A 27,492-nucleotide genomic window follows, 5' to 3' on the forward strand; every position below is an offset into this window, starting at 1 on the left:
TCTAACTGTCAGAAGCTGGGATTGGACAGGGGATTGATCACTTGATAATTGCCCTTTTCTGTTCATTCCCCTGAAGCATCTGGCGCTGGACAATGTCAGAAGACAGGATACTGGGGTAGATGGATCACTGGTCTGACCTAGGATGGCCGTTCTTATGTTCTTAAGAACATTAAAGTTGCAAATTCGAGCACTCAACAGTTAGGCACTGTACAGACATACAACAAAAACGGCAAAGTGCCCCAAAGAGTTTACAATCTGTGTTTATGTTGAAAAAAGAGGTTGATACAAGTATCATAGGGATACGAGAGTACTCAGCTGAGGCTATTTTAAATTTATGCAAGTTTTTAAGTACTTATTTTGTACTCCAATAAACGTTAAAAAACAAAACAAAAAAAAAAACAAGTCACCTCTATGATCCTGTCCCCTTCTCTCAGGCTGGTGTAATACCCAAACATCTAGGAGTGAAGGACAGAGTGGTAACCTAAGACTGAATTTCCTTGCTTTTCAGAACTTTTATTTATTTTAAGGTATTATTTTGTCTGTTTAATTCAGCATCTGTCTACTACAGTGCACCTATATAAATAAAAAGCAAAGTTATGATCTCGGACAATTTCAATATACAGAATACTGTAATATTTGATTATGCAAATGTAGGAGAAGTAAAGTGAAGACAAGTTTATTTTTCCAATCAGTTTCTAAACTGGCCTCTAAAAACGCATTACTCAATTAATTCAAGAATAAAAGGTTATGTACTTGTTCAAGCTGATCATTGTGACTTGTCATTTCAAAAACATTAACAGAACAATCTAAACTCAAAGAAAAATGTCAGCATTACTTCATGAAAACTCAGGGCTTGATTTTTAAAGAGTTATATGTATTACCGAAAGCACACCATTACGTATACAACTACGTGCCAAATTTTCATGTACGTACCCTAACTATGCATGCAAACCAGATGCTGGTACCTTTCAGTGGCCACATGGATACAAAACTGACCATGTATGTGTACTCATGTTAAATGCATGATATTATACAACTTTTTTGAAAAAAAATCAAGCTCAGCATCTCTTACTACTGCTCATTCTCTGACTAACAAAATCAGAGACTTTTCAAACTTTTACTCTAGATTAAGAAACAAGGAAAGATGCTTTCATCCTGACAAAATGTGCTTAGTGTTATTGAACTGAAGTTTAATTTACCCTGTCACTTTCAAAGTCTTCAAATTATTTACTGATCTGAGAATTTCCCCTCCCCTCGCCAACAAAATTAGTCTCCAATCATGCAATATGGTATACTTATGACACATAAAATATATGGTGTTCCAATACAGAATATGTCAGCAAAAGGGAGTAACTAGTTAACCGGAAGAAGACTTTCAATCAGTATAAATGGATAAAAACAACCTAGGATATTTTAGCTATATAAAATCTAATGCAATGCATGGATTATGAAAAGCAATATTTTCCAAAAATAATTATTCTTCAAACCAGAAAAGATGTTTATATTACACACATTACATATGATGCAATCAAAATAGCAAAAATTATAGGTTTTAAATTAGGAGGCAGGTGTTGTCACGTGTCTGCTTCTTTATAAGACAAAATTAATAAAAGCAGCAAAATTACTTTGCCTTTATCTTTGTAAGGTCCCAAATCTTTATTAAAGTCATTTAAGATCATCCCCTCTTTTTCTATCCTCATATGAGTAACCTTACAGCAAGATCATAATCCTGCCTTCATAACAATGCAGGGTGTTGTCGATGAAATTATGACACAAAATCAGCATTTAAACAACTTCTCTGCAGGATCAAGATAGAGGTGAAGCTAAGGATTTCCTCCCTCACAGCCTGTTTAAACACATCTCTTTGCTAACAGGCAAAAGGAACTATAAAAACATATGATGGGTAAATAGAGAAACATAAAAGCTCCACCCCATCCAAGATACGATTTCAAGAGTCACTTGTATGAGAAGCAGCAAAGAGTCCTGTGGCATCTTATAGACTAACAGACGTATAGGAGCGTGAGCTTTTGTGGGTGAATACCCACTTCGTCGGATGCATGTAGTGGAAATTTCCAGGGGCAGGTATAAATATGCAAGCAAGACTGAGTAAGGCTAGAGAAATTGTATGAGAAGAAACACATTTCAGAGTTTTAAATACAGCCACAGGCAGGAATTCATCAGATGCTCTTTCACCTACATCCAGTGCATACACAGGCATATGTATGCCTGGTGGTGCAAGGATGCATGTGTAGAGTAAATCCAAAATGAAGGCCAGGACTTCTAATCTATTGGTCTCAAAAAGTCTTCTACAGTTTATTCCAAAGGTCTAATACATTCCCACCACCAGTTAACAAAAAGAAAGGTCACATTTTCACATCTATGATGTAGCCAGAGGGCTATATGTCAGAACCATGAATAAGGCAACACGCACACATTCAGGGTTCCGATGCTTCAGTCTCTTGATTACTATTTACCCCTTACTCAACATTACATTGTAGTTGAGTTCTCTATTCTGCTTCCTCTCATGCCTAAAAGTAATTTGCATTGATGTAAGATCATCTATCCGAAGGCCTCGAAACACTTCATTATTAACAATGGATTACACCTTGCAATCCCCTGTGTTATGTCCATTATTATTAATATTTTTATTGTGATTGGGCCCATCGATCCCAGTTAGGATAAGCACCCCTTTGGGCTAAGCACTGTACAGACAGATATGAAGATGCAGTCTTTACCCTGAAGACTTATATATTCGAGCAGAAAAGAAACAAACAGTGATAAAGACAACATGTAAGAAAAGATCTAAAGGTAAAAGGGACCAACAAGATTTTATAGTTTGCTTTGTACTCCCCCCCACACACACCAAACAATCCCATTTGTCATGTTCCTCTGTACCAGATATGGACTGGCTACACAGCTTGCTTATACACACCAGATGTGTTCATCATAAGATCCTTTAATGCTCTGCCAGGTATGGCTGGGGTTCATTTAAATAAGATACTTTACACACCGTGTCTACCATTTATAATATTGATATTATCACCTTGTCTTTGAAGTTCAGTACGTATCAGTCTGTTAAGTGTCTCTGAATCATACTGGTTTTCTAATTACATGACATAAACTCATAACAACTTGGTCATCTGGCTGTCCACTAGTTGTAACCACTGGCTGTGGTCAGTTTGGAATACTTTAGTCTTCTTCATGAGCATAGTTTGTGGGGACTGGAGGAGGTATTGCCCCCCAAACTGCAAGTCTCAATCAGATGTGGAACCTGGGGTTAAGTTGATTTGAGGGAGGATGGTAGATTAAAATCATAAGAATCCAGACACTGTCTGCCAATTTATAATTATTTGTTGAAAGTCAAATTTGAGGCCTAAAAATATTGATAATGTCCTTTTAACTACATAATGACATAGCATGCCAATGAATACCCATAAAATAAAGACCCTGTACAATATACAGTATTCTGTTCTTATACTACTGAGTATGATCAACTTACAATGCTGTATATCTGTCCATTGCAGATTGCACATCTCTACGGTAAACTGTACGAAGAATTACCATGACTGGGTCAAATTCTTTATCCCAGATATCAGCTGTTGTTTAAACAAACAAAAAAAAGCAAGCATAAGTTAATGTTAACTTCTAAACACTATAAATTATTCCAGATTGTTTTGTTAATTAGCTTACAGGAGGCACATGTATTTTATATAATTTTTTAATTTTCTAAATTGTCTTCAGCAGCAGACAATGTAGCTTAGTTTCTTACTTTTTCATACATCAGTGCATATCTTCGCTATTAAAGATATTTTCGCTCAGTTACACAATAAAAATTAAAAAGAAAGAGCATTTCAGGCAATAGATATCTTTCATTAAGCAGCTTGACTTCAATACCTTATAGAATTTCATTTATTTTTGTATAATACCTTACAAAAATACTTGTATGATGCCTCTAAAATGACAACTGACAATAAAAGAAAAACTGGATTTATAAAGCATCATTCAAAAATTATTTTAAAGCCCTGAATAACAGCAGTTTTTCCTTAGTTGCAGTTCACATCCCCACTTTTTCATATTCATGATATTTTCCTTTATTTTGAACTCTTTTAGGAAAAGATAGAATTTGGTAAATACAGCCAGCCATGGAAATAAGAGGTAATGAACATGAGGTAGTTAATGGTTGGATGACATTTAGGGGTTGTCTACACCAGAGAGAGGGGCAAATGGAGGGGTGTTAAACTGGATTAAGTCAAAATAATCCAGTTTGAAAATACTCATGTATGCACAACACAATTTATTGTAGTGCACTGACTCCGTATTTATGGCAAACTCTGGAGTCATCTTTCAAAGTGAACTAACTTTGCTGGAAATCAAGTTAGTACAGTCCATTGTTCATGTGCATGCAATGCTGTTGCAAACTACTTTGGCACTCTTCCAACAGCTGCCCCACACTGCTTTGCAGGTGACCATTACTGACCTGTTTACCTGTGTGTCCTCCCCTGCTCTGGGGTCAAGTTAAACAGATGTCTCGCCATTCATCAACTGGCACACAAACAGAATTTGTCCTTTTGCTCATGGATTCAAATTTCTCACCATAGCCACAATAATACTCCAGAAGCCCCACGACATGCCTCAAGCAACTACTTGGAGCTGCACCAAAAACCTGGATCTTGTCACCATCTTGGGAGAAGTGCTGGGGCAGGAAGTTCTTGTAACAGCCACCAGAATAAAGACCTATTTTTGCAGACACTGCTAGACAGATGTTTGCGAGGAGCCAAGACCAGATGCCAAACAGTACTAGATAAAGAGCAAGCAGCTCAGGAGGACCTACATTAAAACAAGGGATGACAGGAAAAAATCTGGCCAGGGACATGCAACTTGTCAACTTCTTGAGATACTGAATAGGATTTTACATAACGATACAACCTAGAAACTTGTGGAGCCCGCTGCCCACTCACCCCTCCACTCCCTCAAGGATGACCAGCAAAACCAGCAAAATTCATCGGATGATGAGCACAAGGAGATCCATAAAGAGAACACCCCAGAAAGCCAGGATCTGTTCAAGACTCAGGATTCTGATACAGAAGATAGGAGAGCCAGATTCCCAACATGCAATGATCAACCTCGATTCCCGGGCAGCAATGCAGACCAGGACTGAGGAGGCTGATCCCATCAGATTGTAAGTCTTTTAATAATTGTTTAGATAATTTAATATTAAAGTTTTAATTCATTATTGTTATTATTGTTGTTGTTATACAGCCTTGCTAGCCTGTGTTCCGGTGCCCCATGGCCACAGTCAGTGTAGGCAGATGTGAGCTAGAAGCCTTTCTGAGTCCGAGGTCTCCACCTCCCTCCCTGAGTCCATGCTGTCTGTTTGGTGCCCCACATATCTTTCCAAGACAGCAGCTACTCTGGTTGGGCAACTCGCCTCCTTCTCATACTAAAGCCCCAACTACTGACAGTTTTCAGGCCCACACTATGGAAGGGACGTGTCCATGTATCTATTTTTTATGTATCTTTCCCCTTCCCTCAGCTGTCCTGCCTGGAGAACGCCCACTCCACACACCCCAAATCCAGTTTGCCACCGCAAAACGGCAGCTGGCAGCATGGTGCAGCTGCAATCTCTACTCTACCCTCCCTCCTGCAGTAGATTCAAATAAGGAAAACATTCTTTTGTGTGAAATGCAAAAGTTTATTGAGACAGTGATTACAGGAAAAGAAGTTTGGTTAGTGTTCTGACTTTACACAAGATAGACATCAACACTGCATGCCTATAAGGCCACAAACGGTATAGCTCCCTGCTGACGTACAAATGTCCTGTAACACCATTCTCAGTGATAAGAGTGAATCTTCACGTAATCAGTGCAGAAAGCTAGCTATTTTTCACTGCACTTTCAACATGTCTGCAGGGCAGATAAAGCAAAATCTAAGGCTGAGAGATTGTTGTTCAGCAATAGCTGCACAGCCTTCCCCCAGGGTAGTTCGCAACTCCCTTCCTCACCTATAGCACTTCTGGGGGAGAATCATCTTGGCGAATAACTTCACAGTGTATCTTGCTGGTCTGCCCTCTGCCTTTTTCAGTAAGGCCATCCTCTGCCTACTAATCACCCATCTCAGTGACATGTCATCCAAAGTCAGGACAGCCTAAAGGGGATGTAGAGGGGATTACTATGCAACTCCCCCGTTAACTCCTCCAACACCATGTAAGCACCTCCAAGACACATAAATACTGCAAAGGCAGATCAGGAACATATTTCCCAACAGCATCTCCATATCAGGAACATATTCCCAAACACACATACTCTCCCTCAGCCTCCAAGGCACAACTGCAAAGCCAAACAGTATATAGTTGTCATAAATATAAAGGGAAAGGTAACAACTTTTATGTATGTGAGTACCGACCAGACCCTTTGTCTCTAGGACACTGAAAATCAATCAGGTTCTTTAAGGAAGAACTTTAAATAAAGAAAAAGTAAAAGAATCACACCTGCAAAATCAGGATGGAAGGTAACTTTACAAGGTAATAAAAAGATTTAAACACAGAGGATTCCCCTCTAGGCTCAGCTTCAAAGTTAAAAAAAAACAGGAATAAAACTCGCTCTTAGCATAGGGAAAATTCACAAGCTAAAACAAAAGATAATCTAATGCATTTCCTTGCCTCCACTTACAATTTCTGTAATTTTAGATGTATAATTTCAGGTATATTTTCAGGAGATATTTACCTGCTTGGTCTTTCTCTCCATCCAGAGAGGGAACAAACAAAGAGAACACAAACAAAACCTAACCCCCTCCCAGATTTGAAAGTATCTTCTTTCCTTTTTGGTCCTTTTGGTCAGGTGCCAACCAGGTTATTTGAGCTTCTTAACCCCTTACAGGTAAAGTGATTCTGTACCTCTGGCCAGGAGGAATTTTATGTTACTGCATACATAAAGGTTGTTACCCTTCCCTTTATATTTATGACAATACTGCACAGACGAAAATCCCAATGCATGCATCACTTACCATCTCCAAGATTCCCTCCTGCCTGGAAAGAATCTCAGGGATGGTAAAGCCAGAAATATGTGCGAAAAAATTGCTATCACATTCTCCCTAGAACATAACCATAACCGCTTGTTATGAACAAATACCCGCACAGCTATGGCACCCTGCATTGGCCAGACCATTAAGGACAGGGATTTTATCAACGGCAGAGGACTGGCAAACCTGAGCAAGAGAAAACGGAAAACTTGTGATAAAATGTTCATGGACATCATTTCAGAATCCATGCCCCCCACCCTCCACCAAAAAAATCCCACCCACACATCACCACACCACGAGAAATCCAGAGAGGTGGAGGCAGAGGGCTGTGTCTGACGACGGGAATGGTATCCAACAAGAAGATTTCCAGGGAGTTTGCCACTGCAACAAAGGACCGCATGGCAGTTACCAGGGAAAGCACTGTTGTGACCAATGACAGTATGGAAAAAAAGATAGTGAGATGCAGAGGCAACACCTGGAGGCAATTCAAAGGCAAGATGCCCTGTTGAAATGCATGCTACTACTAAGGCAGCAGGCAATGCAGTACTGCAAACCAACACCCAGCCACGTTATACAGCCCCTACAACAGGGGTTCTCAACCTTTTTCTTTCTGAAGGCCCTCCCCAACGTGTTATAAAAACTCCACAGCCCAGCTATGCCACAACTACTGTTTTTCTGCATATAAAAGCCAGGCCAGCATTAGGGGGTAGCAAGCAGGGCAATTGCCCAGGGCCTCACGCAACAGGGGGATTTGGGGCCATGGGCTACAGTCCTGCGTGGCAGGCATTTGGCCTTCTGCCCTGGGTCCTAGCGAGTCTAACACCGGCCATGCTTGGTGGATTCCTAAAACCTGCTCACAGCCCCCCAGGCGGCCACAGACACCTGGCTGAGAACCACTGCCCTACAACACAGGCCTCTGGGAACAACTTCTCCTCCCCGCTGTACACCTGCGGCACTGCTCCCAGAAGCCATTCCCCAGCTCGGGGCACTGAGAACAGTGGCACCTGGGATCCCAGCTCCTTTGAGCCTTCTACGGCCCTTAGTAAATTTGAGCTTCAGCACTCAACACCAGAGGTGCAACAAACAAGAAAAGACAGAGCCAAGCCATATACTTTCCTGTGACTTCAAGCTTCTTAATCGTTGAGTTGACGCCTGCCTGTTGCACTTCCCTGTTTTGTTTCACTACTCTTTTAAGAAAGGGCTCTTTGTTTTTAATATAGTGTTTCATAATTAAAAAAACGTTTCATTTTCATTTCAGTTGAAGATTCATTTCTGTTTGTTACTCACAGATTATTTAATAATAAAAACCTTAATAATTTAGAAAATTTCATTTCTAAGAAGTCAACAGCTCATTTTTCACAGAAAATAATTAAGTTTGTACTAATCCATAAGGCTTTACAAAGACATGGAGGCAAAGACACAAGGTACAAGACAGACATTGCATTTCCACTACCATAAAAAAAACCACTGAGCTGCACAAAAAACTTCCAGCCCTTCCCCCCTCCGCTGGTTAACAGCTGGATGTACAGCTGCACAATTTCAGGTCTAAAGACTCAAATTAATTGCAGTACACATCCTGATGATATTGCCCCAGCTGTTTACATTTTGTATTGGACACCTTGCTGGCTGCTCAACTACTGAGCAAATCTCTGCACCTCAGCTTCCCACCCCTCATTAAGGCTTTCTCCTTTACTCTCACAAATATTGCGCCAAATACAACACGCTGCTATAATCTTTGGGACTTTTTTTCTGCTGCTTCCAACCTATTTCACAAAAAAGCGCCTTCTCCCCTACGAACAACCAAATGCACCTCCACTACCATTCTGCAACTACTGAGGCAGCAGTTAAAGAGTTCCTTCCTTCTATCCAATTAGCTTGTGAATGGCTTAATTAACCAGGGGAGCAGAGGATAAACTGGGTCTCTCCAGATAACCGGAGCAATGTCCACCCCATTAATATCCATAGCATCCCCAGGGACAAGTCCATTGAAGTAAACAGAGCTGAGTTCCAAAAGATCCTGGGGTCATGGATCCTTCCAGACCACCCAGCATTTCTGTCCATAAGTTTGCCATGGTGGTGACAAGCCCTTGGAGCACCACAGAGAAATGCCCTTTTCTGTTTATGAATTCTAATGCCTGGTTGGGAGGGAGGGGACAAATAATAAGCATGTGGCTCCCATCAACCGTCCCAATCAGCTTGGGAATTCCATGTGTGCAACAATATTTTTTCCATGGCATCACACACCAGCATGACAGTGGTAGATCTTTCCATGCCAAATTGGTTTGCTACAGACTGGAAGCATTCAGTGGTGGTCACCTTACAGATGGCAATTGTCCCCCACTGACTCATGGGTATGGGCACGGCACGTTGCTAGGCTGCCGCTGTAGTTAGCTCAGTACACACATCCAGAAAGGTTGCCTTCCCCATCCTGAAATTCTCTCACCACTGCTGGTCATATCAGGTCTGCAGAACAGTCCTTCCCTACCAATCCGTGCTAGTTTCTAAAGCCCAGAAATGGTGCTGCATGCTGTGAAACTGCTCAAGGAACCAGTCCTCTATCATCAGTTGCCTGTTGTCATCGACTGGTTTGTCCGTGTCCTGGTTCCACCACCACTGAAGCCCCTCCTAGTCTCCTGCTACCTGTTTGATGATGCAGCAGGCAAAGTTCCACGCCAAATTCATGCTGCTTTGAATACTGAAATACATCACAAGCAGCCTCTATGTATTCAAGTATAAGCTGCGCGGAGCATTGTTGGAGCCATGCTGGCCGACAGCAATTAGAAAATGGTGCTAGCCCACCCATAAAGGAAGTACAGGGGGGAGACAGATGAATCATGGGTTGGTTGGTTTGTTTGTTTTTAACAATTTGAACTAACCTGGCTTCTGCTACTTCTGCTTCTGCCACAATGCACAGTGAGAAAAATCCCAGAATTTCACACTGTTGAGCAGCAAAGCAAGGAACATCATATCCTCTGGAAATGTTACACCCTCCATTCGCAGCAAACTGTCGACGTGTGTACACAACAATGCATTTTGACACAGGACACACAGTCCCATGCAATTACTGTGACTTGCATACTGCCAAAAGCTCTGGATTAAACACCTCGTGTAGACAAGCCCTTGGTTACAAAGTACTGTGATTAATATACTTATAAACTTAACATTCTTAATTCAATCCACCCAACAATTCAGTTTCTTTTCTTACATTTGTGATCAATCATTTTGAAATTGGACTTAATTTTATAACTAACATTTACAGCTCTCACCTTATTTCTGGAGAAGATTAGCATTATGCGGTACCAAACCCAGCACATTCTTAAACATTACTTTTCTCTTTTCAACTTGGTATCTTAAAAGCCAGGGTAGGCATTAATTTAAAGAGCAGCTGCCAGTAGAGGAGTAAGTCTAAATAGCAGTGTAAATCAACAAAGCATGTCCTTTTAAACAAGTTAGATTTTTTTAAATGTCACCATAAATCTTTAAAAGAGTTCTAACCTAAACCCAGATTTAGTTTATTCATTTCATATAAAATTTTAAGCACCTACCACTTTAACATAGCTACGTGAAAGCAGCATTCAATGATTAAATTACTACCACAGTAAAAACATGCAGAAATCAAATGCATAAAATTTTAGCTCCACCAGGCCCAACACAGAAGAGTTTAACACACTGTAGCATTCCTTAAAACTATGACTGGCAAAAATTATTTTGATGTTCTAGCATAATATGAGAAGACTAGTGTCCTACACACACACACACACACACACACACACACACACACACACACAGAGTTCATCTTTAATCTTCACATATTATTGGGAGAATACATGATATAGTTTATTCTACACAGAGACATGGACAACTTTGCCATTTGCAATACTGTTTATTTTAAACTGTTTTTTTTTTTTTTTTTTTTGATAACTACAGAAATATGAGGGGCTAAATTCAGCCCTAGCTAAATGAGAACAACTCACTACTGACACCAATGGATGGGGGGCGCTGGAACGATCCAGGGGGGCAGTAGTAGCCTCGGGTGCAATTGGGGGGCATTGAATGAAAATAAGGGGGCGGCAGAAGCATAAAGAAAGAAGAGAATATAAGAAAATTTTGAAAAAACGTTCGTACATATTTCATCTGTTGTGTAATATAGAGTTAAAGTTATAGTAATTACTTTATTTTCCAAATAAATTCACAAATTATAACCGATCAGGCGTCAAGTCCGCCAACAGCTCTTAACAAGCAAGTGTTGGCAGGCGAGCGTGTCGCGCATTGTCGAGAAGTCCAGCATGCATCGGCAGGAATATGTGCGTGTAATGACTTGTTTACAATACGATACTATAAATAGGCGACATGTATGAAATCTAATTTAGATTGTTTCTGAATTGTGTAAAAAGCAGTTAACAATAATGCAATAAGTATTTAAAAATTTTTATTCACATTCGATACCTTCGATCTTTACGGATTACGGATCACATACAAAGCAAACTGTATTATCGTTGTTTCAATAAAACAGCAATTTACACATGAGTATTTTTATACATTTTCTTACATATCTACCATACGTTTCTGTGTCTCTAGTGCTTACTAATAATAAAATCGTAGCAGGCTTGTGTCGGTACAGTACTATTTGAAGTGTACAGTCAATATATTTGTCATATTTTTTATTACAATATTAACGAAAACAGAGGAATGAAATCGTAAAAAAACTGTTAACTATTAACATTTATTTATATCTATCGAATCATCTGTGTTATTTGGTAAATAAGGCGTGTGTTAAGGTACAATTATTTAAATAAGGGCAAACTAAATTAAAACTATTAACTGATTTTTAATTGCATATTGATTATTTTTTAAATTAATTATTTCTTGATAAATTTAGTTTGATATTTGACAATTTAATATCAAATACATATATCTAATGCTGAACAAAGAACAAAACCCAGTTTATTAGTTTCATTAGGATTTTAGTTTGGTTGTCAAAAACCACTGTATACCTGATGTCGTGGGCGATATTCTAATAACACATCTTTCTTTACTATATTGTAAGACCTAGGTAGAAATATAGACACATAAAAGAACGCAAATTTGTCACTGCATCTTTCTGTTTGTTCGCTTAAAGAAGGTAGATTTCCAGGAGGGCGCTGAGTATTTTTTTTTCTGAAAAGGGGGGCGCTGAGTAATTTTTTTTCTGAAAAGGGGACGGTAGGCCAAATAAGTTTGGGAACCTCTGATTTAGACCTTAACTATCATTGCTTTTAAAGGAAGTTCATTGCATGCATCCCAGAGGAAAATATAACACTAAATGCCTATAGCAAAATTCAACCTTGTAATAAATGACAATGCATACAATACAATGACAAACAACAATCAGTGTGACGGACAAGATCAAGCAATATTTTTAACTTGAATGTTCCTTTAAGCAAATGTGCTCTCTGCTTTGGGTCCCCTGACGTCCTACAGATGATGCCCTCTAAACACAGTTGTACAGCGATGGATGTATGGTTATCAGGTTAAGGAGTTAGTATTAGGGAACAGGTCATTGTTTGAGTTTTAATTCTTTTTAAAATGTACATACAGGAAACAGTTTGGGGATTTTGCAGAAACTGTCTCAAAGTAGCAAAGCACATAAATATTTATAAACTGCAGCAGGCCATAACACAGAACTGTAGTATTGACTGTGGATTTTCATCATTCCTTCTGGGATCCTATGCTTTCATTTTACAGATGGCTTAATAGACACATGCAAAACCATACAAGCTCTCATTCTTGCAAGAGCCCTGTAATTTGTTGCTACTTAAAAAAGGAGACCCTGCAAGTTTCGTAAGTAACCTCAACTCCCACTGCTATAATCCTTTAATCTTCCACCAAGAACACACTCCGAATGGTCCAACAGAGCTAGAAAGGGAACACACCAACCAACAATCTAACTAGTTCCGATAGGTTGACTTTTTCCCATCTTTGGTATATACTGACACCCAAAAGAGACAGAGTATTAAATATCTAGATAGTGCTCGGTCAACTGTCTCAATTGTACATATGAAACAGGACTTGTTGAAAGGGGATATATAGGTCTGGTACAGCTAATATGTACCAAAGTGAAAGACTCATCACTTTGCCCTCACTCTCAGAGCTGGTCGAGAATTTTTTCAATGAAATGTTTTGTTTTCTGCCTGATTCAAAACAATGAACTGAACCTGTATTTCCCTCATCCCAGGTGAGTGCCCTAACCAGTGGACTATAGAGTCAGTATCTGTCTCATTCTGGTCCAAATAATATTTTATTTAAACAAAGTTGAAGATTGCCAACAGGAGAGATTGGGAAAGACCCATCCGAGACTAACCAAGTGGTTAGGGCATTCACATGGGATGTGGGAGATGTATGTTCAAGTCCTTGCTCTGAATCAGACACTTCCACTTCCCAGGTCAGTGCCCCAAGCACTGGGCTATTAGCTATTCTGGGATATCCCTCTCTGGATTTTTGTGAAAAATTCTGAAACATCTCTGGTTCATCCTGTTGCAGAATGGGAAAAATGTTCAAAATCTCAAAAATGTTTTCACAGGACGTGAGAACTGTTTCCCCACTGAGCTATATTCCCAATGTTTGGCAACTGCATTAAAGCTATATTAGTGTCCAGGCCAAAAACAAAACCCATGCAAGACTGGAAACCTTTATTCTGGAAAGTGGTGAATTGTAAGGGTCTGTCTCTCCAGCTCAAAGAACTGTAAAGGTGGTTTGCTTTTGTACCTAGCTACACACCTTTCACAATCAAGAGCCTATAAACCTATACAGATGTGCTTTCATAGTGGTGGATGCTATCTTTTGTGTAACCTTCAGTATAGCTTGGAGGGGTTTTCTTATTTACAGTGATCTGAATAACTTTACATGAGCGCTTTCAAAGTCATTTTATCATACACAGACACTAACAAATTCACGGATTTTGTTTTCTCCGAGCAAAGATTTCATGATTAACAGAAGAACCTAATTTTAGTCAAGCCTATGCTAAATAATTCCAACTTGGAGCGCAGGTGCTAAAAAGTCTCTTTGTTTCTGCTATCAGAACATCATAGTGACAGTTACAGAGAACCTCTATGCTCTCTCTAGTTGGATTTTACCAGAAACTGGTAACCTGGCCTGTATTCTCCCCAAATTCCTGCTGACAAGATGTTCTGCTAGTTCTCAAGTGATTCCATTAGAAGGAGTTTTATTCCACCCTCACCCCACAACTCCCAGGCATTTCCATTAATCATTCAATATAATGCCAAAATGCTTGTGGCTTTTCAGATTCCTTTGCTGCTTGTCTGCTGTGGGGCACGAAGAAGTTGGTAGAACATGCTCATTCACCAACATCCCTCAATTCCTCTTCTCCTTTGATATCATCAGCTTCTGCTGCATTAAATCCAATTTAGTCTGCAAGCTCCTCAGGACAGGAAAGGAGAGGTTACTTTGTACAGTAACTTGAGTTCTTTGAGATGTGTGAAACCTATGGGCACTCCAAGTCAGAATACGCATGCCCTTGATCGGATATTTTTGTCAGTGGTGTCCACAGATCTGCATCTGCACCCTAGACAAACTCATCCCCCAAATGAGGACATATAGGGAGGATCGACCACCACTCCAGTTTCTTCTCAACCACAAAAGTCCCAAGAGAGACTCCCAGGCAGAGAGGAAGGGGGGCAGGCCGCAGAGCACCCAGAGAAACACACATCTAAAAAAACTCAAGTTACTGTACAAGATAAGTAACCTCTCCTCCTTCTTTGAGTAGCGTCCCTATGGGTGCTACAAGTCAGGAGACTCCCTTCAGCATGGAGGTGCCAAAGAAGTGGATTTAGTACGGATCATAGGACAATGTCACCAAAAGCCATGTCAGCCACAAGAAAGTAATTCCAGTAAAACGTACGTGGTGAAGACCAGGTAGCCACCCTGCAAATATCTGAGATGAAGGTGAAGAGTGCAGGGGAAGCCCAGAAGAGCATAGTCCTGTCGAGGTAAAAGGCAAGAGCTTTTTTAATGCTCAGTGTATGGAGGCTCACTTCTTCCCTTGAAGACTGAGGCTTGGAGTAAAATACCAGGAGATGAATCTCTTAACCGGGAATTCAGAAGAGACTTTAAGGAGGAAGCAAGGGTGTGGATGCAGAGACACCTTATCGTGGTAGACCACTGTGTATAGTGGGTCCACCATCAACAGCCCAAGCTCCCCTATCATCCTGGCTGAAGGAACAAGGCTGTAAAGGAACAAATGAAGGAGGGTACAACTCTCCATAGGTTCAAATGGGGGTATCCCTCAGGGCACTGAGAACTAACATGAGGTTCCATGGTGGAGTTGGTTTCTTGGTTAGGAGGAAAGAGATTGAATAAGGCCTTTAATAAATCTTGCAGTGGTGGGATGAGTAAAGACTGAGAATCCTTCTATGGGAAAGTGAAAAGCTGCGATGGCAGCGAGGTGAACTTTAATGGAGTTCAGCGATAAGCATGTGGTCTTTAAAATCGGCAGGTAATCAAGGATGTGAGCCAAAGAGGATTTGAGAGGCAGTAAAGCTTCATGGTTGTACCAAGCCTGGAAGTGTTTCTACTTTTGCAGGTAAGTTTCCCTTGTTGTGGGCTTTCTGCTATTAAATAGCACACTTTGAATATCTGGAGAGCAGACTTGTTCTATACCAGAGAGCCATCAAGAAGCCAGGCCTTGAGGTGACTGGGGTGGGGTGACCAATCCCTGGATGAGTCAGGCTCAGAGGAATGTGGAGAGGAGGCTGCATGGACATGCGAGTCAGCTCTAGGAATCACACCTGTCTCAACATCATGGTCATTAGTTTCTCGTCTCAATTTACTTAGGAACTTGAGAAGTAGAGGCATTAGTGGATAAGTGTACATCAGAACTCAAGGCCACATAACGATCAAGTCATATCCCATTAAGTTGTGACTGTGCCCTCCCCTTGCACTTTGCATGGGGTGGAGTAGCAAAAAGGTCTACCTGTGGATAGCTCCAGCTAAGAGATCTCTTAGAACACCTCATTGTTCAGATCCTACTCATGGTTGATGCTGAAATGTCTGCCGAGGGAATCCGCCACTGTGTTCTGTAGTCCTAGTAGTTAACTGCTGAGATCTATATGTGGTGTGATATGCACCAGTTCCATAGTTTTATGGATTCAGCGCATAAGGACCGGGATCCTGCTGCTCCTTTCCGATTGATGTAATACATCACTGCTCTGTTGTCCAGCATTATCTTGACTGGGTGATCCTTGATGTGTTGTAGGAACTGTTGGCAAATTTTAATGGACATTAAATTTGAGCTCTAATATGTTGATACGGAGGATCACCTCCTGAGGAGTCCATTTGCCCTGAGCTGTGAAGTTTTGGAAGTGGGCACCCCAACCTATGAGGGAAGCATCTGTGGTGATAATCCTCGTGAGAGGAGGCTGTATACATGGAACTCTGATGCGCACCTTTTGTGGGTCCTTCTACCAGTTCAGACAATCAAGGACCTTCCAAGATACAGACACCCACTTATAAAGACTGTGTCTCTTGGGGGTGTACACAGTTCTCAATCATGCTTGAAGATACCGAAAGTGCTAAGGAAGTCACAAACATACATGCTGTCATGTGGCCCAGAAGTTGCAGACAAGCCCTTGCAGTGATTTGTAGACTCTGTTGGATTGCTGAAACAAGGTTGGACGTTGTGGTGCATTGGTCCCTGGGTAAGTATGCTCTGGTGGAGGAGGAGTCCACAATGGCCCCGATTAAATCTATATGTTGTGTGGGTGTTAGGGTAGATGTCTCCATTCTGAAGTAGAAACTCAGAGAATGAAACAGAAACAGGACCTTGCTGGTTGCTGTCTGTGCTTTGAGAAGCGAGCAGCCCTTCAGGAGCCAATCATCCACGTAAGGAAAGATGATATGCCCATCTAGTAAAGATAGGCTGCTGTGGCTGACAGAACTTTGATAAAGATCCTTGGGGCAGTGGAGAGACCAAGGGTAGGAGACAATACTGGGAGTGATCCCTGTCTACCACAAAACGTAGAAATCATTTCTGCCTGGTATGAATGGCATCATGAAAATAAGCATCCTGAAGGTTGAATGAAAAGAATGAATGTCCCAGATCTAGAGAGGGAATTATTGTTGCTAGGGTCACCATTTTTAATTGCTGGGAGCAGATGAAGGTATTTAAAGTCCTGACGTCGAGAATTGGTCTCCACCCCCCATTTTTCTTTAAGACAAGGAAGTACCAAGAAAAGAACCCTTCCTGAGAAAGTCTGGTGGGACAGGTTTGAGGCTGTATACACCTGTCCTCACACCTAGGCAGGATCGTACCTCCTGCTTTAAAAGGTCTTTGTGAGAGGGGTTCCCAAAGGCAGACTGGGGGGAGGTTGAAAAGACTGATGGAATAGCTTGTAGAAATCTCTTATAGGATTCAGCTGTCTGATGTGATGAGCTCCCAATAAGGTAAGAAATTAAAGAGATGCCCTCCATAAGGGTGGAAGGGGAATAGGTGCAATGCAGGATCTAGAGTGGGAGTTAGTTTGTGACCCTCAACCAATGGGTCAAATGGATGTTTTGAAGATGTCCCTGGCTGAGTGGTTGCTGAAGAGGAGGGCCCTTTCTTAGGGAATCTGGTCTTCTACATGGGGGGCTTCAGCCGGTTTCATGGGCTAACAGTTGACTGGGAGAGATTGTTGAGCTGTCTGCAACCTGTTGTATTTTTATTTAGGCAGATGTAGAGATGCCCTGAGATTGTAGTGTCACCTGAGAGTTTTTGAGAGAATGCAGAGACCTCTCAACCGCATCACTAAACAACTTTGGGCCTTCAAAAGGAAGCTCTTCAACCAGATCTTGTACCTCCTGTGGGAGGCCAAAAGACTGCAGCCAGGAAGCTCAGAGCATGACTACTGCCGTAGCCATGGAACATGCAGCAGTGTCAATGGTATGAAGTGAGGCATGGAGAGATGCCTTGGAAACTGTCTGACCCTCTATCATGAGGGCCTGAAATTGTTGTGTCTGCTCCTGAGAAAGGTGTTCAATAGAGAAGAAAATTTTGAATAGACTGTGAAGTCATACTTTGACATCAGGGCTTGATAACTGGCTACTCTAAGCTGTAAGGAAGCCAAGAAGTAGCTCATACAGCCCAGAAAGTCCAATTGTTTTAGGTCCTTATCAGAGGGTATTGAACAGAACCAATGTTGCCAATTCTGTTCACTGGCACCACCTGCGAGTTGGGAATCAGACAGGAGGTACCCTAAGCCTCTGGGAGGGATGTACTACTTTTTGTTGACTTATTTACACGTGGGTGAGAAGTGGTTGAAGTTGACCACACTGTGCGTGTGCAGTAAGCAAAGATTCACTGATGGGCAAGGCAAACTTGCCCTGAGGAGATGAAGGAGAGTTATCCAACATGGAACGTTGGGATTCCTGAATCTCATCTAATGGGACTTGTAAGTCGTCTGCCACCTTTTCTATGAGTTCTTGAAAGGCTCTGAAGTCACTGGGGTAAGACGGTGGGGGAGGTATGATATCCTCCTCATCTCTAGATGAGGCTTTGTGGGAAGGTGGTGTTTCTTCCTCTTCCACTGGTATCCTGTCTGGAGGGATCTGGGGGCATCAGTTTATGTTCTTAATATGACCTCTTTTGTGATGGCACGGTGTAGAAAGGGTCACCATAATTAACTCACAGATTCCAATAAGCCCAAATTCTCAGAAGACCAGAACGAAGGGGCTGACCCAGAAAAGTCTCCTTTATTATGAAAAATACTTTTAAAAAGGATACCTCCAGGTATTAATTCTCCAGTGTTTTCCTGCGAAAAGTTATGGATTTCCTATGCAACATTTGGTAGATGAAAAATAGATGCTTTTGGTATTTAAGTCATATTAAAGAGATTTCAGCTTTTCAATGGCTTTTACAGAATTGTCATTTATATGCTAGCAGGCAGGAAGCAAGATAACTGAGAACATGAAGAAACTCATTTTGCCATGGAATCAGAGTACAAAGCACAGTATTTTAAACATCAACTTTACATAAGTTTCTACACACATATGTTTTGTTTTAAAATAAACTGTCTTCCCAAACAGAATCCAGAGATTTCAAATCACACATAGCCTGCACCAACACCCTGAGAAAAGCCTCTCTGTCCTCCTTCTCAGCCTGGTATTCTCAGACCAGACCACTGTGTCAGAGAGCATGTAGGTTACAGTGTTCAGAACAGGCTATATAAGGAATCTTGTGTGTGTTCTCAAACAAAGCAAATCAGGAAAGGTGGACAGATCTAATGCACACCATTTCCCAGGAAGAGAAATTCTTAGACAGTCTGGCAATAAAATTAAGCTAAGTTACAACAAAACTACATTCATCCATTTTTTAAAAAACTATATTTTGAAAATTCCTAAAATTAGTGTTCAAAATCCAGTGCTTTGCTTATTTAGATGTGCAGAATAAATTTCTACCTCTTCCAATTTCCCTTGATCATTAATAAATCCTGTCTTCAAAAATATATGTGTTTTTTGACACGAGTTTAGTTATTTATGAACTTAGAAAAATACCGTAGCTTTTGTTCTAGCTTTAAATATGAACACATCACTGAGCACAGTGATACTAGTGCATCAATACAGACCTCAACAAACAGGTGAGAACTCAGTATGCTTCTCTGGAGTCTTCATTTGCTGTTCTACTTAATTTTCAAATGGAGAGAGCTCTTACCTACTCTTTTCATCGGTAGCCTTCAAAGCACTTTACAAAGGAGGTGGCGTTTCTCCATTTTACAGATGGGGAAACCGAGGCACAGAAATTAGATTTGCCCAAGGTCACCCAGCAGGCCTGTGTTAGAACTGGGAATAGAACCCAAGTCTCCTAAATCCGAGTCCAGTGTTGCAGATCTCACTTGCATCTGTTAGTCATTTTCAGTTAGCATTACAGTAGAACCTCTGTAAGTTATTCTAGTCACAACTGCAGTCACTGCAGATTGTTTACTTGCAAATTTGAAAATTTCAATAAACAAACATGGAAGGAGAATATATCATGTACATTACAGTTGTCAAAATAAATGAGCAGTCTTATAATATACTTTACAGTGTTTCAGACAATATACTATATAATAGTTTGTCAAAGTAACAAAACCCACCTAGAGTACATGGCTATTAAATCTTCACTGAGGAGACACCAACATTTTTTGGTGTATGAATCAAAGTATTCTGATCACTAACTGCAATTTAGCAAGATTCTTCTGTTTTTGATTTTAGCATTGGCTTGTGATGACACAGGGCTAAGAATATGAATCCATCACTGAGGTCACTGATTCTGTGATTTTACGAGCCCTCTGTGACGTCTTGAAAATTCCAATAATTAGCCCTGGCCAGCAGGGTTCAGGTTCTGGCTTCACCCAGGCCAGCGGCTCCTCAATAAATCCATGCTTTATTGTTTATTGCTAACGTCCTGTGCATGACTCTTGATAAAAGTACCCGTGACAAAATCATAGCCTTACACATGGCTAATGCTTGCCTCATTAGGGCTTATGTTTGGACAACAAGCAAAAATTCATTTTACATCCAAACTCATTTTATGTCCATCGGTGCTTACTATGCAAGACAATGATGAAAAAGTCAAAACAAACAGAAGGGATAAATAGCTTATTTTTACCATATAAAGCATCTCCCCAGTATGTAACTTGATTATAAAAATTTTTTAATTATTATACCTTTGGGTGTATACATTCCTTGTTGCATAGAACCTCCAGGTTCAAAAACGGGAGCTTTAAAATCAGCAACTGCTGACAACATTGATTCAAAGCTTAAACTTCCTGGAACAATGCCACTTTTGGGATTGGGGTTTTCTGGAATGTGATCTTTATGTTAAGAAAAACTATTGTTATCAAGGACTATTTAACAGCAGAAACATAGCACATCACTATTTACCTTCGTCTAATGTTTTAAGAGCTTAATTTAAGATGCTAAACTTTTGCAATGCTTTAATTTCACCACAAGAGGTCTGTGTACTACAGCAGTTCCAGTGTAATCAAATTTGTATTGTACCATATCAACACTTTTTGGGTATAATTTTAATTCTGTACACTACTTGAATTATTGCTCAAACTGCTATGGGCTTATTCAGGGATTATATACTAATGCACATCACTACAAATATTCCTGGACATGCTGTTAAACTTGTGCAGCTACCAATAAGGTGTGGTGGGGAGGATTGTATAAACTTTCTAAACATCTCTTCTCTCAATCAGCAATCTTTCTGTATAGAAACACTCTCATCCTCAGAAAGTAAGTCTTGAGAGTGAAAATGTCAAGCAAGCACACTGACTGGCAATTATACATACATATGCACTGACGTGCACTTTTTGTTATTAAAAAAAAACATACATGCTCGTATCCATGTGATAAATAATAATCACTTGATTTCTAGTACTACGAGTAACAAACATTATTTTGAGTTAGGGTTAAAGCACAAACAAAGTAAGCAGATGACTGTGACCCACAGACCCTGAAAGCTCTGTAAAATGGGTTGGCTATATCTGATTTTCTGGAAGTGGTAACCTGCAGGGGAACAACTCATTTCCTGATCTCCCCTTTTGGCAAGTCCCAAAAATCAGAAGGTCAGCCCTGCTTTAGCTATTTTAACTTTTGGCAAGCAATAGGATTTATAAAAATTTAAGTAAGCCACTAGCGTTGAGTAAACAGGCAGCTCGGCTGACCCACAAACCAAGAGGCTCTTGCAGGAATGGAGGAAAAAGGGGTGTGTGTAATAGAAACTTGGCATTGACTCTCTCTTGAAGAAAGGTTGGTGAAGCACAAATACAGAAATGAGGATATTCATGAATTAGTCTGGTTTTAAGTATTAATAGAAATACCCTTTCATGCTGAGGAGGGACATAAAAGTTGCTGAAAGGGAGGCTTTATGTTTTATGTGCAGGGAAAGATGGGGGGGGCAGAGTGCTTGATGATAGACGGAAAATTCAGGAAGGGGGAAAACTAGTGGGTTTATCTAAAAATATTAAAAGCAATATTGTGTGTACAGCAATGGGGGATGGATGGGAAGCTATAGGTGGAAACAAACTACGAAAGAAAAAACAAAATAAAATGGAAAAAATAGATTGTGAAACTAGCACGATGTGCACATATCATACCTAAGCACTCATATTATTACCTTAATATTGTAAACCTCAACCTACTTTTCACCATTTCTGCCTTTAAATTACGGCAGTCACTTACTGCGCTATGTTTATATTTGGACTACAAGTTCTTTAAGGAAACGATCATGTATATTTTACTTGGCTGCAAAGCACCTAGTACACTGTAAAAACATCTAAAATGTATTGCAAAGCCTCACGTGTATCATTTGCATACGAACAATTAAGGAAGACTAAAGTACTGAAGAAAATTTCATTGTGATCAACAGTACATCATAATCCAATGACATCTGCCCACAACTCCTAAAGTTTGAGGTTGTTACGAGCGAGCAATATTGATGGCATCGTGCACAAGCTTGAAAATACTGCACAACACAAATTCCTTTGATAGTACTAGTTACACACAGAAATCACAATAAATAAGTTAACAAAATTCCAAGGATATGAGATCCAGTAGTGAACTATGAGTCCTGTCGTTCATACAGAGCTGGGCTACCATCTCTGCTCTGAGGATCTCGTCATCTGTCATTCCTAGGACAATAAAAATAAAATTAAATACCCTGTACAAGTTGCATGAGTAAAGAAAAAAAGGATATAGAGGCACACACATGTAGTCAAATCTCAGTAAGTTAAACACTAATTACAAATGTGAGACTCAACGGTTTGATATCCTAGTTAACACAGTTACATTATTACAATTACAATTCAGATTTCTGGTTGATTCCCCAAAGATGTCCACAAGAATTTACTAAACTATTCCTATTTTCTTATAAGAGTGCTCTGTGTATTTGCAAGTTGTGTAAAGTAACAGCTCACTGATATTTCTCAATACATATGATGTTTTGAAAACAAACTATTGCACAGGAGTCAACACTAAAGCATGTTTTCCAAAGACTGTATTGTAAAGCATGGTAATAAACGAAGCTTAATAAAATATAACAGAATGCAAGTTTAGCCAGGATTTTAAGTAATCTCTTAGGCCCAATATTGCAAACATTTATGCACACTCTTAACTTCAGGCACATGAGTAATAATCATATGTGTAAGTATGTGCAGTACTGGAGTTTAATTCATTTTTCTATGGCAATATCAAAGTAATTTTATTCTGTGTTAAATACTGTGTATTTTGGGGGGTGAGGGGAATATACCAAAACAAAATCACCTGGAAGGTTTCACAGATGCCTAGCTGAATGTTTGGAACTTATGCCACTGAAGCAATATCAAATTAGCATACTGCAGACTTATTGTACCAACTAGCACATGTTCCTACGTCAGTAACATTAGAAATGCTGGAAGGGGCGATTACAAAGCTCAGTTCGGCATAATTCTGAATAAAGATCAGTGTCAATAAAACTAAGATATATCTACAGGACTTTACCGGGGGTAAATCCCCCTCCGTCACTCTGCAGGTATGGAAGGCCCAATGGACAGGATAACTGCGGTAGTTGCACAGCTCATGTTTGGGTCAAGATGTAGGAAGTGCATGTAGAGAGACTGTATGCCACAGCATGTGCTCTGAAAGGGCAATTTGTGCAAAGCTGCAGAAGTAATTTATGGAATGGGGTAAGGCCAGTGGATCCAAAGCAAGAAGAACAGCAGCCACTGGGGCAACAGTAACTCTAAAGTTTTACCAGCTGCCAAGTTTTGCATGGCCAGGGGAGAAATCTTGGTACAAGACCAGGATTTTAACCCAGGTTACTGGTAAGATAATTTGTAATAGAAATGATGTAGAAAGTAACAGAAAAGGAATGTTCACAAAGCTGAAAATATTGCACATTTGCTTCTTCGCACATAATTTTTGAGGTGCCCAAGTGGGAAATGAGTCTTTCCTTTAATTCAAGCATTGACTGGATAATGTCCTATTCAGTTTACTTGATACAAACAGCAGACACAAGTCATGTATATAAAAATAATAAAATACAATAAAATTTCAGTTAATAAGGAATGTCAAAGTTCAGACAGGGAAATAAGAAGCACAACCATAAGAGATTATTACAAGTAGGAGCTTTAGGATTTGCTGATTCAAACACTAATATTGACATTTACACTTCAATATACGTCTCATGAGCATATGTATAAAAAAAATTCAGCCCTTTATTTCTCTCAAGGACAGGAATGGACTGGATTGCAATAAAGGAAAAGAGACCCTAACCCTGTATTTTGGCTGTTTCTAGTTTTTAGGATGGTTAAAATGAAGAACTGATGAAACTGAAATCAAATTATAAACAAAGAATGACCATTTGATTTTATTTAATAATTTTACTTATTCTGCTACAGGACAGCTATTAAATGCCAAAAAATTTAAAACCAAATACACATCAAATTCCATGTTACAGTAATATTTGTGACTAGACAGTTGTGATTCTTACCTAAATGTACGCGAAGACTTAACAGAATGACAAGAAATGTTAAGGCTCCTTCCAACATAGATCTCTCATGTTCTGAATCAAGAACTGTATTCTGATGCTGCGATGCCATTGTTAACAGATCTACCACCTTGAATCTACAGAACAGAGTAAGGTTAGAGACGTCATTCTTCCGTATCAAGAGCCTGATGCTGAGAGGTGCGAAGTACCCGGGATGCCTAAGGAAGCACCATTCAGGCCCAGGCCCACAAGGAGTACAAAATAAGTTGTATATAATCTAATTAGAAGCAAACCTTGAAGTGAAAGGCTTTTTATTTTCAGAAAGTATATCCTTATCTTCATTGTACTGTACTGATCCTATTCATACTTCATATTCAAATACATGACATTTATATCAATTGAATACTTGAAAGTAGGTTAGTTGGTATTGACATTTATGTCCTGCTTTTCTTCAGTCATGTCTATGCTACAGCAGCACAGCTACTGTGCTGCAGCTGTGATCCTCTAGCATAGACATTGCTTATGTCAGCGGAAGGAGTTTTTCTGTCAATGTAGGAAATCCACTTCTCCGAGAGAAGGCAGCCACGTTGACAAAATAATTCTTCCATCAACCTAGCTGCGTCTACAGAAAGGTTAGGTTGACCTAACTACTTTGCACAGGGTGTGACATTTTTCCACAGCTCTGAGCGACAAAGCTAAGTGGATCTAAGTTTTAGGTGTAGACCAGGCCTTCTCCTGTAGAAGTAAGCAGACGTCTTGTGATCCTCACTGCTATTCATTCTCGCCTTCAGTGTGGGAGTTCCAAATACTTATACACCAGAGTGTGCAACACTTCTAAAATTGGAACGCTCAGGAGATTCAACTCTGGGGTTTCATAAACATATTGCACGCATTGGAGTATAAATCCAAAACCAGCCCTAAGTGAAAGGGAGGATGAATGAAACTGCCACAGTGGAACCCATCAGAGAAATTGTATTAATGGAAGTGTATTCCGCCATCTGGGATGGAAAAAAAAGACAAAGTGCTGTGGTACAAGAGGGATTCAGCAGGTCAAACACCTTTTCCCCCACAGTATATTTTAAATAGTCAGTAAGTGGCAGAATGCTATATAGTGGTATTCATTCTATCCTTATGCTTTGACCTTACCTTTCAAAAACTGATGAAATAAAATAATCTGGGTCAAGTCTAGAAGCACAGACCTGTAAAAACAAACATGTACATGGTACATCATCACTTTACTCATCAGTCATTAGCATTCTTATAAACACAGTACTTGGGTTCACAGAAACTATACATTACCTGTAATAGGTAAATGTCAGGATCAATCATGGAGTTACAAAAATGAGACTGCACATAAGTCATTGCTTGTCCTTTAATTTGTAGACCATTCCTTACCCACATGTTACTATGGATTTCAGAAAGGCTTGCCTATTTTTAAAAGAAAAAAAATTAGCTGAAATAAACTTTTTGCAAACAGTTCAAGGAAATATCAGCTATTCAGTTGTCTGCAGCCACACCATCAGCTGTGATCCCCTCAGATCTCAAAATCAGCAGAGCTGGACCATGTCAAAAGTTGGATGAGAGTCATCCCAGAAAATACCCTTAGATGTTGCAAAAAATTCAGTTGGTACCAGTATGTGGTTCTCTTCTTGCTGAGAAAGTACTGAATCCATGCATGAGGCATGATATTAAATTACAATGGTGAATGAGACTTAAAACCAAGGCCTTGATCATTAAAAATATACTGTGCTATTTTTTGTAAGTTTGTTAACCAGGTGTCCTGCCCAAATTCAAAACAAGATATTTATATTCCACCACAGATCTGTAATACGTATAATAATATGGTCCACTCTAAAAGGAGGTGGCATTTCAGGAAATGGAGGGGTAAGGAATGTGAAAAGATCCACGATTCTTTATCCTGAAAAAGTACCCAAAAAATGAAGTGTCTCTCTTATAATAGATTATCAATTATTACAACTATTTCTCTTCATCTCCTAACTTCGATATAAACAGAACGTTAAGTGTAAAGCCACAGGCAAGAATCCTGCCCATTACTGCTTATAAAAGTCAAAGAATAAAGGGTTTTCACAACCCAGCCTCTACATTCACTCCTGCATCCTCAATCTGTACATATTAATATTAATTGCATGCACAAATTGTTCCGAGCACAAGTACTCAAATTTAGCAGTAGCTTTTTGAAAATGTGATCCTAAACATTAAGCATAGTTCTCAGCAATATAAAAACCTAGGGTCATTATATGATGCTAACAGTATTTGAAAAAGTAGTTCTCTGTGATTCTAAGAAATACTTTTCTAAGTTTATTCTGACAAAATCACTGTAAAACTGTGCTTACAAGTGATAAACATTTCATATATTGCAAGGAGTTGTCAACTACGTTAATTTTTGTATTCCACAATTAATATGTTTTTCTCCTGCTGGTTAGACATTTTTTAAAATACTTGGACTGGAAGAGAAGAAAAGAGATAGCCATCCTCTTTCGTATTCTGTACATTCAAACCAAAAAAGCAGCCTGGCACCATACCTGAATCTGAAGTGGGTGAATCATTAGTTTCATCAACATCTCCTGATCTGGTAAAATAGAATCCAGATCTAGCTCTTGGCATTTGACAGCCTACAAACAAAATTGAGTATAAATTTTACTGAGAACGTAAGGAAATGATTTTTTCATACTATAAACAGACAAGACCTTATTTTCTAATAGAATCTGGTAACAAATGCATGCTTACCTTACTCAAAAACATAGCATAGTAACGATGTAGTGGCAAATGAAAAGTAACCTGGTTAGGAGCTGGCTGCAATGAAAACAATGCATTTTACCATCAAATACAAAAAAGTATAAGAATCATACAGACTATCATTTCCTCTGGCACATCCACTGCTGATGGCTCTTTCCACTAGATATTGCAAATGTTACTGCATCTCTCCCTCTGCCAATGCTTCATCTCCCTTTTCCCAAACCGTTCCAGTTGAT

The 27,492-nt window shown here is 39.7% G+C and overlaps 1 protein-coding gene across 1 annotated transcript in view; it reads right to left on the bottom strand.

Moving 5' to 3' along the window:
• UBR3 (ubiquitin protein ligase E3 component n-recognin 3) overlaps window positions 1–27,492 on the bottom strand; it is a 217,142-nt gene that overhangs the window by 112,982 nt on the left and 76,668 nt on the right. The window contains exons 12-19 of the mRNA XM_054043660.1: window positions 27,248–27,313; window positions 27,043–27,132; window positions 25,799–25,927; window positions 25,646–25,698; window positions 24,503–24,636; window positions 22,577–22,664; window positions 20,694–20,833; window positions 3,500–3,596 (exon numbers count right to left, since the gene is read on the bottom strand). Of these exons, the coding sequence (XP_053899635.1) occupies window positions 3,500–3,596; window positions 20,694–20,833; window positions 22,577–22,664; window positions 24,503–24,636; window positions 25,646–25,698; window positions 25,799–25,927; window positions 27,043–27,132; window positions 27,248–27,313 (797 nt within the window). The remainder of the gene's footprint in view (window positions 1–3,499; window positions 3,597–20,693; window positions 20,834–22,576; window positions 22,665–24,502; window positions 24,637–25,645; window positions 25,699–25,798; window positions 25,928–27,042; window positions 27,133–27,247; window positions 27,314–27,492) is intronic.

This window comes from Malaclemys terrapin, chromosome 11, assembly GCF_027887155.1.
Source record: "Malaclemys terrapin pileata isolate rMalTer1 chromosome 11, rMalTer1.hap1, whole genome shotgun sequence".
In the NCBI taxonomy this organism is placed as follows: Eukaryota; Metazoa; Chordata; order Testudines; family Emydidae; genus Malaclemys; species Malaclemys terrapin.